Here is a 17,812-nt window from a genome sequence, read left to right as displayed (position 1 = left end):
AAATCCACTTCCTCACCGCAGAAAGCTTTGGAAATGATGTCTGCTGCCAGTACTGGGTCATTTTTAGGCTGGTTCTGTATGACAGGCAGAGGGGTCACGTCACTGTCACTGTCACCGGGTGGTCTGATAGAGAGAAAGGTGTTGAGAGGGGCCGGTTTAGCATATACCCAGGGCCCAAGTCCAGAGGGTTTTCTCAGGACCGTGGAAGGAGCAGGAAGGTTTGGGCGTATTTTCCCAGAGTTGAAGGGTACCCATGCGCTAGTTGGGGAGATGACCGTCTTCCCTGATAGTTTGATAGCAATGCTCTTGGCTGCGGCCAAAGACTTTGAAAATGCATCTGGGTCGTCATCCTCTTCAACCTCCTCATCTTCCTTCAGAAACTCAACAGCCACTCTCTCAGCCTCCTTCGCAAGCTCATTTTCTAGTTTTCTTTTCCAGCTAAACTTACCGAAGGCAGATGGAGCCTTTGGCTCCACTTTGGCTGTTTCCTCACTTTTCTTGCGCAGCTTTGCTCTCAATGCTGGATTAGGACCACAGAACACTTTGGGAGGGTCACTGGGTTTCTCAGGCTCAGACTGCTTTCTAGATCCTGACGTCTCCTCCCTTTGACACCCACCCTTCTCTTTTCTGGATTGTCTTTCCTCCTTTTCATTCTTAGGTTTCCCTTCCTCCCTCTCTGATCTATACCTCTCCTCCTCTTTCTTGCTACATTTGGGATTGGGCTCTTTCCACTTCCCATATCTGGACCGGTCTTCCTCTTCCTCCTGCTCATTATCCCTCCAATTAAACTTGGGTCTCTCCTCTACCCTGCTAAACCTAGGCCTGTCTTCATCCTCTCTACGGTTTTTGAGCCGCTCTTCCTCTTCCCTGCGATTTTTGAACCACTCCTCCTCTTCCCTGCGATTTTTGAACCGCTCCTCCTCATTGCCATGCTTGTATCTCTCGTCGTCCTCCTTCTTACTGTACTTGGGCCTCTCTCCTCCCTCCTTACCATGTTTGTACCGCTCCTCCTCCTCTCTCTTGCGGTACAAATACCTCTCTTCCTCATTTTTGCTGTACTTGACCCTCTCCACATCATCCTCCCTTTTGTGTTTGGACTTCTCCTCCTCCTTTTTGCTGCGTTTAGGTTTCCCTTCCTCCTTCTCTTTGCTCTTTTTGGACTCTTCCTCTTCGTGTTTACGTTTAAGCTCAGAGTGCTTTTTGTCACTAACTTCCAACGTGAGTCCAGCTTGACGATCCAGGTTCCTTCTCTGTTCGTAGAGCGGATACTCATACATTCGTTTCTGGCAGAAGGACCAAAGAAATATTTCAAGTCATTAGAGTGAAATGTAAACAAGCTGTCCCAAAATTTGACTTCAAGGGAACAGTCTACCCAAATTACAAAAACATGTTTGTTTCCTTACCTTGTAAGCAGTTTATGGACAAAGAGACTGCAATATACAATTTGAGTTTGTTTACCTAGCCATTGACACCAAACACTAACATTATAATTTTCTAACCAAAAACTATTGAGCCAATGTACCCAATATTATTTAGCATGTTTTAAAGGTCATGTCCAAATTCTCTTATAACTTCAAACCAAGTCATTGACAACACAATCTGGAGACTTTGGGATGACTTGGACATGATATTTAAACATGCTAATATTGTTTTTGCGGTGTGTGGGGTGGGGTTTAGAAAATGCTTAAGTTAACGGTTTGTGACAGTGGCTAGGTGAACAAACAAAACTTGGTTTGCAGATTTGAGGAAATGTATATATATAATTTTGTAATTTAGGTGTAATTTAGTAATTTATAGCTGTGTTTGAACACCTATAGTAACATACTTTATACTACATACATGTTCATTTTAGTATACTGTAAACTATCAGTACCCTTACTAACGCTTCACCTGTCTACCGGAAGTTGATGCTGCTATGCAACATCTTGCTAGCTTGTTAGAATAACTAACAAATTACTAGCTAGACTTCTTATGACTTCATTAACAATGTCCATTGCAAACGCTGAAAGACTATACCACTTAGCTAAGAATGACGTAAATAATCAAGTCAATAAACGTGGGTAGTTCTTTAGATAGTTAATGTACTAGCAAATTTCGATGTATTAGTAGCCAACATACCGGTATATACAAGCAACTGCTGTAATGATATGCTATGCGATTTGTAAGGCTAAAGTCATATTTCCGATACCATTTGATCATAGTAAAGCAGAGAATAAGACTACTTTGCGCACAAATAAATAAATTCAGTAGTAGTGTTCGGCATGGCCTGGCTGATTAATTAGGGTCGAATTCAATATTTCCTATCAATCGGGAATCGGGATTACATTGCAATCCACGAGGAGACTGTTGCAGGCAGACCACCTGTTACGCGAGTGCAGCAAGGAGCCAAGCTAAGTTGCTAGCTAGCATTACACTCATCTTATAAAAAACAAATCCATCATCGTTGCACCAATGTACCTAACCATAAACATCAATGCCTTTCTTAAAATCAATACACAGAAGTGTATTTTTTTAAAACCTGCATATTTAGTCTAAATTAATTCATTTTTGCAGGGAATATTAACTAGGGAAATTGTGTCACTTCTCTTGCGTTCGGTGCAAGCAGAGTCAGGGTATATGCAACAGTTTGGGTCGTTGGCTCGTTGCAAACTGTGTGAAGACCATTTCTTCCGAACAAAGACCGTAATTAATTTGCCAGAATTTTACATAATTATGACATAACATTGAAGGTTGTGCAATGTAACAGCAATATTTAGACTTATGGCCCATTCTATAAATTATGGAACAGTTCCGTATTTCACTGAAAGAATAAATGTTTTGTTTTCGAAATGATAGTTTCCGGATTTTACCATATTAATTAGGCTCATATTTCTGTGTGTTTATTATATTATAATTAGGTCTATGATTTGTTATTTGATAGAGCAGTCTGACTGAGCGGTGGTAGGCAGCAGCAGGCTCGTAAGCATTCCTTCAAACAGCACTTTCCTGCGTTTGCCAGCAGCTCTTCGCAATGCTTAGAGTCTATAAGAACTTCCAAAAATCAAAGGTATATGAAATACAAATGGTATAGAATGAAATAGTTATATAATTCCTATAATAACTAAAAACCTAAAACTTCTTAACTGGGAATATTGAGGAACTGGGAATATTGAACCACCAGTTTTCATATGTTCTCATGTTCTGAGCAAGGAACTTAAACATTAGCTTTTTTACATGGCACATATTGCACTTTTACTTTCTTCTCCAATACTGTGTTTTTGCATTATTTAAACCAAATTTAACATGTTTCATTGTTTGAGACTAAATAGATCTTATGCATTATATTAAAATGTTTTTAAAGTGGTAATTCACTATTGTTGTAATTGTCATTATTACAAATACAGACATAAAAAATACGCAGATTAAATCGGTATCGGCTTTTTTTTTTGGTCTTCCAATAATCGGTATCGGCGTTGAAAAATCATAAATCGGTCGACCTCTACTGTTCAAGGCGTAACTTGAGGAAATGACAAAAGCATTTCCCAAACAAAGCCTTAGGTCACTTTTGATCAGGATCCTGGAGCGTTTGGTACCCTGATCTGCACTATAAAGTATGTTTGAAACGCAAAAGAACCTTGGCTGAAATTAATCCTGGACCTGAGTAGCAGGTCCAAGATTCAGGACCAGAGTACCAGGTAATGTGACGCAGCAGCACAAGTTGCGTGGAACTTTTTACCCGTTGTAAACGAGCTAGCTTGCTAACATCATGTTAAATATGAGTCTTGCAAATCGTACCCTGAAACAGTTATTTTCAAGAATTCTACAAAACATTTTGTAGAATTTTCCCAAAAGCTCCAGGAGTCCAAACCAGAGTGCTGAATTTCAGATGAAATGTACCTCACGGTGAAATAATGCCCTACTCCCAACTAGAAATGGCCTACCTTGTATTTCTCATTGTGAGGTTGACTCGTGGCATGATCTTCAGCACAAATTGCATCCCCGCAAAACTCCTCGCAAAGCTGGCAATAATATCCCCTCACTGGCACCAAAAACTCAGATCCTATGAGAGAAAAATAGAGACGTTTTTAAAAACACCTAATGGCCCGGGAACAATCACAGATTTGTACCTTTACTATGCTCTCCATGGAAGAAAACTTTTTGTAAAAGTAGATAACTACATTTAGGTCTATTCCGTAAGCATACATATTCACATAACATCAACATTTGTAAACATAGTGGATATCATAAGTACTCAACCCCATGGAATTTTTCAAAAATAAATGACATTACAAAGTGGGAATGAAACAGATTTAATTGTGATTTTTTTTTTGTAATTGATCTAGACAAAATACTCCTTAACGTCAAAGTGGAAAGAAAATTCTACAAATATTTACAAATTATATATATTTTAAAAAAAAATCTAAATTCCCTCAGTCAAGAATTTAATTTCAAGCACAGATTTAACCACAAAGACCAGGGAGCTTTTCGAAAGCCTCATAAAGGGCAGTGATTGGTAGATGGGTAATAATAACAAATCAGACTTTGAATATCTCTTTAATAATTATACTGTGGATGATGTACTAAACCACCCAGACACAACAAAGATAGTCATCATCCTGAATTGGGCTGCAGGACAGGAAGGAAACTGCTCAGGGATGTCACCAAGAAACCACGGGTGATTTTAAAACAGCTACAGAGAGTTCAATGGCTGTGATGGGAGAAAACAGAGGACGGATCAACAAGTGACTCCACAATGATGACCTAAATGACAGAGTGAAAAGAACAATATAAATATACAGAATAAAAGTATTCCAAAACATGCATCATGTATGCAACAAGGCACTATATAGTTGTAGTGCAAGAAAACACAGCAAAGGAATACACTTTTTGGCCTAAATGCAAAACGTTATGTTTTGGCTAAATCCAACACGTCACTGAGTAACGGCCTGGTTATTTTCAAGAATGGTGATGGCTGCATCATGGTATGGGTATGCTTGACATCAGCAAAGACAGGGAGTTTTTCCAGATAAAAATAAATGGGATGGTGCTAAGCACAGGCAAAATCCTAGAGGAAAATCTGATTCAGGCTGCTTTACACCAGACATTGGGGGAGGAATCACCTTTCAACGGGACAATAACCTACAACAAAAGGCCAAATCTACACTGGAGTCACTTACTAAGAGGACAGTGAATGTTCCTGAGAGGCCAAGTTAGTTGCCTTAAATATGCTTTAAAATGTATGGCAAGACTTAAATTGCGGTACAGCCATGATCCCCAACACTAACAGAGCTTGAAGAATTTTGAAAATAATAAATGGGCGAATAATGCACAATCCGGGTATGCAAAGCTTTTAATAAAGACGTACCAAGAAGACTGACAGCTGTAATCCCCGCTAAAGGTGTTTCTAACATGTATTGACTCAAGGCGAATACTTATCCAATCAAGGTATATTAGAGTTTAACTTTTCATACATTTCAAATATATAATTATTTGGACATTGACAAATGTTATTTTTTGAAGATCGTTCACAAAATATTGACAAATCCATTTCAATTCCATTGTGTAGTACAACATGTAAAGCAATCCAAGGAGGTGAATACTTATGATACCCACTGTCGACATTGGTACTTGACTATAAAAGGTTGCCCAAAATAGATAATAATAATAATAATAATAATAATAATACATTGCATTTAGAAATCAATGCTTATTTCTTATGCATATTTTGAATTCAGTGTCTGCAAACTGTGGCAGTAAAAGATCGCTAACAACATTTAACAGTACATAATAAATATTTTAAAAAAGGGAAAAATAAAAGATTTAAGTTTGTACCTTTAGCAGGTTTAGTCATTTTCTCTCCTGAAGAGTGAATCTTATTCTTCTCATTGTTGGAGGAACTTGACGCCCACGGTCGATTGTAAGGATCCTGAGTCTGCAAAGTGGCAAACAAAAAAGCATAACCAATCTGCTGTAAAAATACAAGGGACTGAACAGTTCAAATGAAAAGGTAAAAGGAAATCAGGCCAGTGATGGGGGACAAAAAACAGGAACAGGAGACCGCACTCATGATAGTAAACAAAAGCTCTTCAATTCACTGAGTATGATCGAATATCCAAGAAGGGTACAGCTCCAGCCGATCAGCCCCTCAGCTATGTGCTCAAGAGATCCTTGCCGAGAACAGCCAATAGGCTTTCAGCATCATAATCAGGAGTCTGCTGCATTCCTTTTGAAGGTAGCTAACTAGCTAGCTAGCTGACTTCCTAGTTAACAAGGCCTGTAAAGAGATGAGTCCATCTGAGTGTTTATCAGAAAGCAATTTAAATATAAAGTTAAAATGTAAACTTGACTAGCTATCTATCATACCATCACCAAACCAGTCACACAATGCTAGCTAATAATGTATTATAAAACAGTAGTTCTGGCCATGCAATCTAATTGTTTATCTCGCAGTTACCAGCATGGCTGGAGCGCAAGTACAGCACAGCTTCCTAACCACTTGCAAAATATATTAATATGACTACATTCAGCAACACTGTAGCTAGCTCAGTGTTTGTTTACTGCATGGCTTAGCAAGGATAGTTTGGCTGTTCTCTGTAGTCTGTATGATATGTGACTAGTTCCACAGCAGAACTCCTGAGCACGGAACTGCTGAAGCTGGAGTCTACAAGTAGTACACAAACCTTTCGGTGCGATTTGCTGTGCAAGTGCGTGAAAAAATCGAACATGGAACCACAGGTGACATTGCAACTTTTGCACCAGTGGTTCCCAGCGTCATAGTGTTCAAACAGGTCTGCTGGAGTCTCAGGAGGCTGGGTACTGGCGGGGGCTTTCTTCTTCGTTTTTTCAGGAGAGGCTCTTGAGGACGACGATGCTGCCTAATGAAGAACAGAAGTTACACAAGTCAGCAAAAGAGCGAAATAGGCCTGGAGGAAGCAGACAAAAAAATACATTGGAGTGTTAAAAATTAAAACAGATGTTCGATAAAGATAATTTTACGATGATCCCCAAACACTGAAGTTTTCAAAATCTCTTACCTTGGCAACATAGGCGATCTGTGTTCCAGCCTTGAGGGAGTTACTCGTGAGTTATCAGAGAATCCTGTTTAAGGCTAATATAGGACTCATATCGTCGTATCCTTGTACGCTAATCTCCACCAATTAATGGTCAAAAATCAAATTAAGTACTGATTTGTGAGCAGAGCAAAGCAGTCGAGAGAAATGGACTCAATGAGTGCTGTTCACAGACCATGAGTGTAGAGTGGAAAAACATCAAGTATGATATTTAAAGTGATTCACTCCTCTCAACCAAACAGCTAAAATTCAGAGTCGAGTTTCCAATAGCAGAGGTCATAAAGATAGCGGCACCCACGCACTTACAACAAATGCCTTGTTTACCAAGTTTGCCGTATTGTACGTTGCTCTCCGTTACTCTTCTTTGTATCGTCGTAAGCCCAGTATACATGTTCCAAGTTAAACGCCATGACGCAGGCAATTTGAAAAATCGGGGAAAGTATATTGTGCTGATTTATTGGGCACTGAACAATGTTGCGCGCCGTAGTTTAAAAACTCCAGGGAATTAGTGGTAAAACCATGACGTCATATTTGAAATCCTACAAGTGTATGCACCCCCGCCATTGAAATCCATTTGATTTTTAAGATGCCAAGCCACTCTACTGTAAAGATAAAATGTTACATTTTGGTGTATTCTTGTCTTCAAACAATACACAGTTTCCCTATTTAATAACTTAAATGTTTTAAATTGAATACCTTATGATTACGTTTTTTGAATGAGAAATTAGAGATGAGTGACCACACTATTAACATTCTCTTTTTAAAACACAAATTTGAAAGAATTAGAGCCACTGAAAAGGATTAAAACAGGCCACATAATTAGGATCCCTCTCTGTATGCAAAGTATTCATCCCAACTCATCTCATCTCTGATCTCTGACAGTTAAATTACAAACTGGGGAAAAAGATGGCCGCCTTTCAATTTATGAATGTAAATACCCTATATCCAAGCTTCTAACGCAAACATCTTACTGAGTTTGGCATCTCCAGAAACAATTTCAGAGAAAAAGTTTGTTATGGTTGCGGTCTTTCATAAACCAATACAGTGAGCTCCAAAAAAATATTGTAAAATGTAGGAAGAGCTTAAGCTTAATCACAACTGTTGGCCATATGAAAGTGAACAGGTTCCACCTATGTTGCAGGTATAAAACACATTCATTTGTAAACATGCATGTATTTGCAGACCAGTTATGAGATCAGTTGGGTCAGACATTGGCATACAAAGAGGGAACTTTTCAATCAAGATCATGATCCAACTCTGCCTCTTGGGCAACACCAACATATGACAGAGCACACGGAATGTCCAGGTTAGACTGAGTAGTTGCACCAACATTGATTAACCCCATATCTGATGTATAAGCAGAAGGCTAAATGCCAGGTATTCAAAGTAAATACTGCTTACTGGTATTTAATGGATCAGACAAGGGCAAGTAGACATTTGCATCCAAACCAGCCCTTTTGAATAGTTATTCAAGAAGTCATTTAGACTGATATTCTAAAATAAAGCGAAGGCTACATGTCAATTTCAGCAAAAAAAAATGTTTCTGCAGCAATGAAGGTTTTAAGGTTCTACCAGTACTTCAGCTCTCTGGCTTGTGCCTGGAGCAGCTTACGGAATTCTACCTTAGCAGAGGCATGGGCCACAGGTGATCTCTCTCGGATGTGAGCACGCTCCTTTTTCTTCTCTTTCTCTGGAGGTGGCGGGTGTGTTGGCTGCTCAAGGTCCGCAGAACCCCTACCCTCTCGCCGGGGCTTGTCATTTGGTTGTAGACCGAGAATGAGAGCCACCTTGTCAAGCTCGGACCGTTTCTTCTCTGCTACCTCGTGCTCTTTGCGGAGCTCAGCAATCTGAGTCATGACCTCTTCCTGCAGCCGACTGATCTCAGACAGTAACGGGTCCTTATGGCCATCCTTTTCACGCCGCTTTTTGCGCAGAAGCTCCCCTACCAAGACAATAATTTTTTTATCCAACTGTACAAAACCTAATGAACATTAATGACTTAAAATACAAAGAAATATAGAAAAGGAATGAGATGATTGAAGTACCTTGCTGTTTCCTCAATCTCTCTAGTTCCTTCATGAGATAATCTTTCTTTTTCATGCGGATCTCTCTGTCTCGTCTCAGTTTTTCCCGTTCTTCAAGAACCTACAGAATGGAGAATCATTAGAGAACGAGTGTATGGAAAGAAAACAAAACCAGCCAAAACAGTGTCAAATGGCATTTGAATTTAAGTGGATAGCTGAATACTCCACCTTTTGTTTTTGCCTTTCATTATTTCGCTCCTCTAAAACCCTCCTATCCTTGCCATTATCTTGAGGGGCCATATTGGATGATGCTATACAGGAAAAATGTACAAAATTAGACAAGAGTTATGTGCTGCAGTTTCATTGATCAAAAAATATATATACTCTACCAGTCAAAGGTTTGGACATACCTACTCATTCCAGGGATTCTCTTCATTTGACTATTTTCTACAAAGTAGAATAATAGTGAAGACATCAAAACTATGAAATAACACATATGGAATCACGTAGTAACCAAGAAAGTGTTAAACAAATCCAAATATATTTTATATTTAAGATTCTTCAAAGTAGCCACCCATGGCCTTGATGACAGCTTTGCACACTCTTGGAAATCTCTCGATCAGCTTCATGAGGTCGTCACCTGGAATCCAGATCAATTTTTAATTTTTATTTTACCTTTATTTAACCAGGCAAGTCAGTTAAGAACAAATTCTTATTTTCAATGACGGCCTAGGAACAGTGGGTTAACTGCCTGTTCAGGGGCAGAACGACAGATTTGTACCTTGTCAGCTCGGGGGTTTGACCTCGCAACCTTCCGGTTACTAGTCCAACGCTCTAACCACTAGGCTACCCTGCCTCCCCAATCACACCCAAACAGGTGTGCCTTGTTAAAAGTTAATCTGTGAAATTTCTTTCCTTCTTAATGCCTTTGAGCCAATCAGTTGTATTGTGACAGGGTAGGGGTGTTATACAGAAGATAGCCCTATTTGGTAAAAAACCCAAGTCCATATTATGGCAAGAACAGCTCAAATAAGCAAAGAGGAACAACGGTCCATCATTACTTTAAGACATATAAGTCAGTCAAACCGGAAAATTACAAGAACGTTGAAAGTTTCTTCAAATGCAGTCGCAAAAATCATCAAGAGCTATGATGAAACTGGCTCTCATGAGGACCGCCAGCGGAAATGAAGACCCAGAGTTATGGCTGCTGCAGAGGATAAGTTCATTAGAGTAACCAGCCTCAGAAATTGCAGCCCAAATAAATGCTTCAGAGTTCTAGTAACATACACATCTCAACATCAACTGTTCAGAGGAGACTGCGTGATTCAGGCCTTTATGGTCTTATTGCTGCAAAGAAACCACTACTAAAAGGACAACAATAATAAGAAGAGACTTTCTTGGGCCAAGAAACACGAACAACGGACATTAGACCGGTGGAAATCTATCCTTTGGTCTGATGAGTCCAAATTTGAGATGTTTGGTTCCAACCGCCATGTCTTTGTGAGATACAGAGTAGGTCAACGGATGATCACGCTCCGCAAGTGTGGTTCTCACCGTGAAGCATGGAGGTGGTGTGGGGATGCTTGCTGGTGACACTGTCAGTGGCTTATTTAGAATTCAAGGCACACTAAACCAGCATGGCTACCACAGCATTCTGCAGCAATACACCATCCCATCTGGTTTAGTGGGAGTATCATTTGGTTTTTCAACTGGACAATGACCCAACACACCTACAGGCTGTGTAAGGGCTATTTGACCAAGAAGGAGAGTGACGGAGTGCTGCATCATATGACCTGGCCTCCACAATCACCCAACCTCAACCCAATTGAGATGGTGTGGGATGAGTTAGACCGCAGAGTGAAGGAAAAGCAGCTAACAAGTGCTCAGCATATGTTGGAACTCCTTCAAGACTGTTGGAAAAGCATTCTTCATGAAAGTGGTTGAGAGAATGCATTACACACTCTTGGCAATCATCAAGTGGCGCAGCCGACTAAGGCACTGCATCTCAGTGCTAGAGGCTTCACTACAGACACCCTGGTTCGAATCCAAGCTGTATCACAATCGGCCATAATTGGGAGTCCCATAGGGTGGAGCACATTTGGCCCAGCATCGTCCGGGTTTGGCCATTGTATGCTATCATTGTAAATAAGAAGAATTTGAAGAATTGTTCTGAACTGACTTGCCTAGTTAAATAAAGGTTAAAGTCAAAGGCTGGCTACTCCTTCAAGAGCGTTGGAAAAGCATTCCAGGTGAAGCTGGTTGAGAGAATGCCAAGAGCGCAAAGCTGTCATCAAGGAAAAGGGTGGCTATCTAAACACATTTTTAACACTTTCTTGGTTACTACATGATTTGTGTTAATTCATAGTTTTGATGTCTTCACTATTATTCTACAATGTAGAAATATAGTAAAAATTAAGAAAAACCCTGGAATGAGTAGGTATGTCCAAACTTTTGTCTGGTACAGTATATATTGATGGGGAATGAACAAGTCATTAAACATCCACTTATTCAATGCCATCAGTTTATTCTCACCCTTTCTATCACCCCCCTGGTGCAACTCTGGCTGGATAACTTTAAGGTATGGTCTGTCAAAAGGCGGAGCATTCGGAAAATCTTCAATGGGAGATTGAGGTGGCATGCCCATAGATGGAGGTGGGTACATGGGCCACTGTTGGGGCATGTAAGGCCAGTTCCCATATTGCCCATAGCCAGGAGGTGGATAGTTGGGTGGTACCAGACCATGCGCCTGGGCTTGGGCATAGGCAGGCATGGAGAGAGATGGGTGGGTGGGTGGCACTGGAGTAGTTTCAGGGGCTTGTGAAGCCTTCTGCCCCCAGCTACTGTCCTCAGTCCTCACCTCTCTGCCGCCTCGAGTCTTCCCATGGTTGCTGTGCCTGTCAGATGGGGGTGACTTCTTCCGGTTCCTGCTGTTACCACGGCTGCTACTACGGCTCTGGCTGTCGCTACGACTGCTAGAGCTGCTCCCACTGCAGCTCCTACGCCTGCCCCTGCTCCTGTCTGAGCTTCCTGAAGAGTCACGGTGATCCCGCCTCTTGCCAGGTCGACGGGAGGGAGTTTTCGGAGGGGGCTTCTTTCCATGCAGACGCTCCTGAGTCCTGGCAGCCATCTTGCTGATCTCCGTCACCCCCAGGTCCAGCCCGATGGTTTTGAGGAGGTCCTGGATCTTCTCGTACTCCTCCACGTCTTGCTTTTCCTTCCCTTCCAGTGGCCCTGTTCCTGGTGGGTAGTCATTAGGCTCTTCAACCTTGATATTATGGTCAGGGATGGCAGAGGACCTGCTTTGATGCCGATACCTCACGTCTATTTGTTGCTGACGAGAGCTTCTCGGATCTACAATACCAGGATGGCCCTCTAGGTGCGGTGAGGTGCCATAGCGTGCCGGGTCACTCATAATATCACCATAGAGCTCTGACAGACTGTGCTGACGGGGAGCTTCTGCTGGAGCCCTGCCCCGCTCTACAGCATCTTCATCGCCATAAAGGAACTTCTCCTCATCGTCAATGTCTGGCACCCTCTTCCTTTTTTCCTCCTGCGGTGCAGGTGCACCTCCCAACAGGTCAAGGATCCCTGCAATCCCACTGTGGTCCAGGCTACTCTGGGCCATGTGTGGGTCATCCCTCAGCTCCCCCAGCATGGTGGCCAACATGATAGGGTCCATGCCTTTCATAGCTGAGAGAAGACGCTCTGCCTCAGCCTCACCAGCAGGGTCAACTCTTGGAGAATCACTGTTCTGCAAAACAAAAACAAAATAATCTATGATAACCAAATTTATCATGAATAGTCATTTGTATGAAGAAAAAAAAGCCTTGTGGGATGACAGGGTTAGAGTGAGTATAGAGATGGGTAACACAATACACAGCTATAGGCAACATAATTAATTTAACATAGTAAGAAAATTACATGTCCACTACCTGCACATATGACGGGGAGTCAGTCTCAGAGTCCATGCGCCTCTTCAGGATTGACTTTGTGGGAATATTCAGCATGTCTTCCATCTCTTTGCGGCGACGGGCCAACTCCAGCTCCTTGAACCCACTTGTCTTCTTTAAGTTGTTATCGCCTCCCCTGCTGCTCCTGCTACTGCTGCTAGTACTAACACTGCGGCTCCTACGTGGACCAGCAGTCTTTGCTCTGCTCATACTGCGGGCCCGTCCATAGCTCTGGCCATGACTCCCACTCCTGCTTCGGGACCTGCTTGGCGGACGGCTCTTGCTCCTTCCACGACTCTTGCTCCGCCCCCCCATTTCAGGGCTTTTGCTTCGGGCCCGGCTCTTGCTCCGCGACCCCATTTCAGGACTGCGGCTTCGGGCCCGGCTTTTGCTCCGTCCCTTCATTTCAGGGCTGCGACTTCTGACGCGGCTTTTGCTCCGTCCCCCCATTTCAGGACTGGGGCTTCGAGCGCGGCTTTTGCGCCGTACCCCCATTGCAGGGCTGTGACTTCGGACACAGCTTTTACTCCGTCCCCCGATTCCCGGGCTGCGGCTACGAGGACGGCTCTTGCTCCGCCCCCCGATTCCCGGGCTGCGGCTACGAGGACGGCTCTTACTCCGCCCCCCGAATCCCGGGCTGCGGCTACGAGGACGGCTCTTGCTCCGCCCCCCGAATCCCGGGCTGCGGCTACGAGGACGGCTCTTGCTCCGCCCCCCGAATCCCGGGCTGCGGCTACGAGGACGGCTCTTGCTCCGCCCCCCGAATCCCGGGCTGCGGCTACGAGGACGGCTCTTGCTCCGTCCCCCGAATCCCGGGCTGCGGCTACGAGGACGGCTTCTCCCCCTGCTGGGACTCTGCCTCCTGGGGCCACGGTCATCAGGGCCGTCATAACTGGACCTCTTTGGCAGGTAAGGAGGGTAGTCTCTTGAGGGTAGCCCTACCCCAGGTGGTCCAGTCAACTCATTGCCCACAGTGATGACCAGACTGTGGTCAGGGGGGATGCCACCACGGGGAGATGGAGATCTCTAACGACAGAAATAGATATGTAATCAGTTTCATAACACTGGAATTTTGAAATGATAAGACAGCATTTTGTGCAATTGATGCATTGCTCCAGTAAAAAAGGCAATATGAGCCCGTGCAAGAGACGGGACTAACTTCCAGTTCCAGTTAACAATTTAACCAGTATCAGGGTAGAAGAGGAGACAATGAATGTCAAGTCTTCTCTCTAGCCCAGGTAGATACCATTCATTTTCCCATTAGACAGCTCTGCAAACATTGTCAAAATACATTCGGTACTCACAAAATATGGAGTTTGTGAGAAACCAATACATACTTTCCAAAAAAAAGTTAAACATTTATAAGCAACCAAAAAAATTGTCTGTAAATAATCTATATATTGTTTTTTATCACGTGCCAAATCCACCTCTTCCCACCAATAAAATCACTCATTACTGCCACGCACAGGTTGGTACAGTATCCCGAAAGGTTATTTATTTCATTACCTACAACCAGGGCAGCCGGAAAACGTGTGGCGAGGCAGCATTTGCCACAGCACTTTTTAATCAGGTGGCTGCGCCACACCACTTTGGCTTTATACTAAACAAAAATATAAACGCAACATGTAAAGTGTTGGTCCCATGTTTCATGAGCAGAAATAAGATCCCAGAAATGTTCCATATGCAAAAAGCTAATTTCTCAAATGTTGTGCACAAATTTGTTTATCCCCGTTAGCAAGCATTTCTCCTTTGCTATGATATTCCATACACCTGATAGATATGGTATAGCAAGAAGCTGATTAAACGGCACAATCATTACACATTGTGCTGGGAACATTAAAAGGACAAAAAAAGGTGCAGTTGTGACAACACAATGCCATAGATGTTTTAAGTTGAGGTGCCATGCAATTGGCATGCTGGCTACAGGAATGTCCACCAGAGCTGTTCAGATCATTTCATGTTAATTTCTCTACCATAAGCCGCCTCTAACGTCGCTTTAACGGTGATGCACCGATATGACACTTTGACTTGCAGAACTGTCCTAATGGAAAAATGAATGGTTGGTAACTGGGCTAGAGGAGACTTGTCATACTCATTGTCTCCTCCCCTGCACAGAAGTATATTCCTTATGTCGATTCAGTTGCAAAACGTTTCGTCTGTTGCTTGATTTATTTCAAACAGAAACCGTTTAATCCATGCGGAAAATGTTTTGTGACGAAAATGAGTTTCTATTGGACAAATTAAGGTCGACCCCACACAGTTACCTTCCGATTGGTTCTTAAACGATAAACGGTTTCCGTTGCAAAACGTAATGTATACACACCAGATAACGTTACTGATTCAGCAAACAGTGATCAAATGGTTATGCTAACTAGCCTAGTAAAGCAACAACAAAAAAATATAGCTACGTTTACCAATGTAATTAACTAGTGGTAGGCTGGTCATGTAGCAGTAACATGCAAATAATGATTGTACTTACTTCTCTTTGGGGAGGGCCGCTGCCCCAGTATTCACCACCTGGTCCTCTGCGACTTCCTGAACCAGCTGAAGTATACCTCCTTCGCGGTGGAGAACGTCTGTACTGGTCTGGAGGTGGTCCATCATGGTAACCCTCAAACGGCGGTCTGGGCCTGCCCCGTTCTTCTCTAAATGGAGGCCGAGGATACGGCCGGCCAGGCGTAAGACCACGGGGCGATGGACCACGGCCCTCGTACGGCGGCGGATACCCTCGAGGTGGAGGCCGTCCACGATACATATTTTACTGTTAAATTGGACTTTTCCTATCAATTACAGCCACTTACTACCGAATAGATTTTATACACATTGCCGTTTTATATTACTTACTGTATGTCTGCAGCTAGTGATAATGACATTCTAACTACCATGTAGCTATTTCAGTTTGTTTGACGAACACAGCGCTCACTGTGTTACGATTTCCGGCCTGATTGAACCGAAAAACCTTGTCTTCTTCTTTCATATATTAGCGGTCCGACAACTAACGTGAACGGTGCATGCCGCCACCTACTGTGATGGAGTGTGGTCGATTACGGTTAGATTTAAACCAAATAAAACAAAAACCTAAATCGTCCGAGTCCTTCCCAATCCCATACTACTAAGAAAATAAAAGAGCCATGCTAATTCCGACCACAGCCCGTAAATTAACAGACCCTCCTCCCAATCCCCAAAATATATATATACATACACACACACACACACACACACACACACACACACACACACACACACACACACACACACACACACACACACACACACACACACACACACACACACACACACACACACACAGTTGAAGTCGGAAGTTTACATACGCCTTAGCCAAATACATTTAAACTCAGTTTCACAATTCCTAACATGTAAACCTAGTAAAAATGTGTTGTTTTAGGATCACCACTGTATGTTAAGAATGTGAAATGTCAGAATAATAGTAGATAGAATTATTTATTTCAGCATTTATTTATTTCATCACATTCTCAGTGAGTCAGAAGTTTACATACACTCAATTAATATTTGGTAGCATTTCATTACATTTTTTAAAAACTTGGGTCAAACGTTTTGGGTAGCCTTCCACAAGCTTCCCACAATAAGTTGGGTGAATTTGGCACATTCCTCCTGACAGAGCTGGTGTAACGGAGTCAGGTTTGTAGGCCTCCTTGCTCGCACACACTTTTTCAGTTCTGCATTTGGAAGACCCATTTGCGACCAAGCTTTAACTTCCTGACTGATGTCTTGAGATGTTGCTTCAATATATCCACATAATTTTCCTCCCTCATGAAGCCATCTATTTTGTGAAGTGCACCAGTCCCTCCTGCAGCAAAGCACCCCCACAACATCATGCTGCTACCCCCATGTTTCACAGTTGGGATGTGTTCTTCGGCCTGATAGTCTCCCCCTTTTTCCTCCAAACATAACGATGGTCATTATGGCCAAACAGTTCTATTTCTGTTTCATCAGACTAGAGGGCCTTTCTCCAAAAAGTATGATCTTTGTCCCCATGTGCAGTTGCAAACCGTAGCCTGGCTTTTTTTATGGCTGTTTTGGAGCAGTGGCTTCTTCCTTGCTGAGTGGCCTTTCAGGTTATGTCAATATAGGACTCATTTTACTGTGGAAAAATATACTTTTGTACCGGTTTCCTCTAGCATCTTCACAAGGTCTTTTACACATTTTTTCGCACCAAAGTACGTTCATCTCTAGGAGACAGAACACGTCTCCTTCCTGAGTGGTATGACCGCTGCGTGGTTCCATGGTGTTTATACTTGCGTACTATTTATTGTTAGTACAGATGAACGTGGTACCTTCAGACATTTGGAAATTGCTCCCAAGGATTGAACAGACTTGTGGAAGTCTACTATTTTTTTTCTGAAATCTTGGCAGATTTCTTTGGATTTTCCCATGATGTCAAGCAAAGAAGCACTGAGTTTGCTGGTAGGCCTTGAAATACAGCCACAGGTACACCTCCAATTGACTGAAATTATGTCAATTAGCCTATCAGAAGCTTCTAATGCCATGCCATCATTTTGGGGAATTTTCCAAGCTGTTTAAAGGCACAGTCAACTTAGTGTATGTAAACTTCTGACCCACTGGAATTGTGATACAGTAAATTATAAGTGAAATAATCTGTCTGTAAACAATTGTTGGAAAAATTACTTGTGTCATGCACAAAGTAGATGTCCTATCCAACTTGCCAAAACTATAGTTTGTGGAGTGGTTGAAAAATTAGTTTTAATGACTCCAACCGAAGTGTATGTAAACTATATATATAAATACA

The 17,812-nt window shown here is 42.4% G+C and overlaps 1 protein-coding gene across 4 annotated transcripts in view; it reads right to left on the bottom strand.

Annotated features, from left to right (window-relative positions):
* Nucleotides 1-16,020, bottom strand: part of LOC124041351 (zinc finger protein 318-like) — a 17,973-nt gene extending 1,953 nt beyond the window's left edge. For all 4 annotated transcript variants that reach the window (XR_006839922.1, XR_006839921.1, XR_006839923.1 and 1 more), the window contains exons 1-10: nucleotides 15,503-16,020; nucleotides 13,006-14,049; nucleotides 11,606-12,824; nucleotides 9,302-9,384; nucleotides 9,095-9,194; nucleotides 8,672-8,991; nucleotides 6,660-6,854; nucleotides 5,812-5,911; nucleotides 3,921-4,039; nucleotides 1-1,283 (exon numbers count right to left, since the gene is read on the bottom strand). The exon at nucleotides 1-1,283 is cut by the window's left edge. Coding sequence is in view for 1 of the 4 variants with exons in the window: in XM_046358845.1 (XP_046214801.1) it covers nucleotides 1-1,283; nucleotides 3,921-4,039; nucleotides 5,812-5,911; nucleotides 6,660-6,854; nucleotides 8,672-8,991; nucleotides 9,095-9,194; nucleotides 9,302-9,384; nucleotides 11,606-12,824; nucleotides 13,006-14,049; nucleotides 15,503-15,778 (4,739 nt within the window). In the remaining 3 variants the exon portion in view is untranslated. The remainder of the gene's footprint in view (nucleotides 1,284-3,920; nucleotides 4,040-5,811; nucleotides 5,912-6,659; nucleotides 6,855-8,671; nucleotides 8,992-9,094; nucleotides 9,195-9,301; nucleotides 9,385-11,605; nucleotides 12,825-13,005; nucleotides 14,050-15,502) is intronic.
* Nucleotides 16,021-17,812: the final 1,792 nt, after the last annotated feature.

Source organism: Oncorhynchus gorbuscha, linkage group LG08 (genome assembly GCF_021184085.1).
Source record: "Oncorhynchus gorbuscha isolate QuinsamMale2020 ecotype Even-year linkage group LG08, OgorEven_v1.0, whole genome shotgun sequence".
Taxonomy (NCBI): Eukaryota; Metazoa; Chordata; class Actinopteri; order Salmoniformes; family Salmonidae; genus Oncorhynchus; species Oncorhynchus gorbuscha.
Note: the sequence above shows the minus strand (reverse complement) of the source record. Positions and strands in the feature narration are given on the sequence as shown.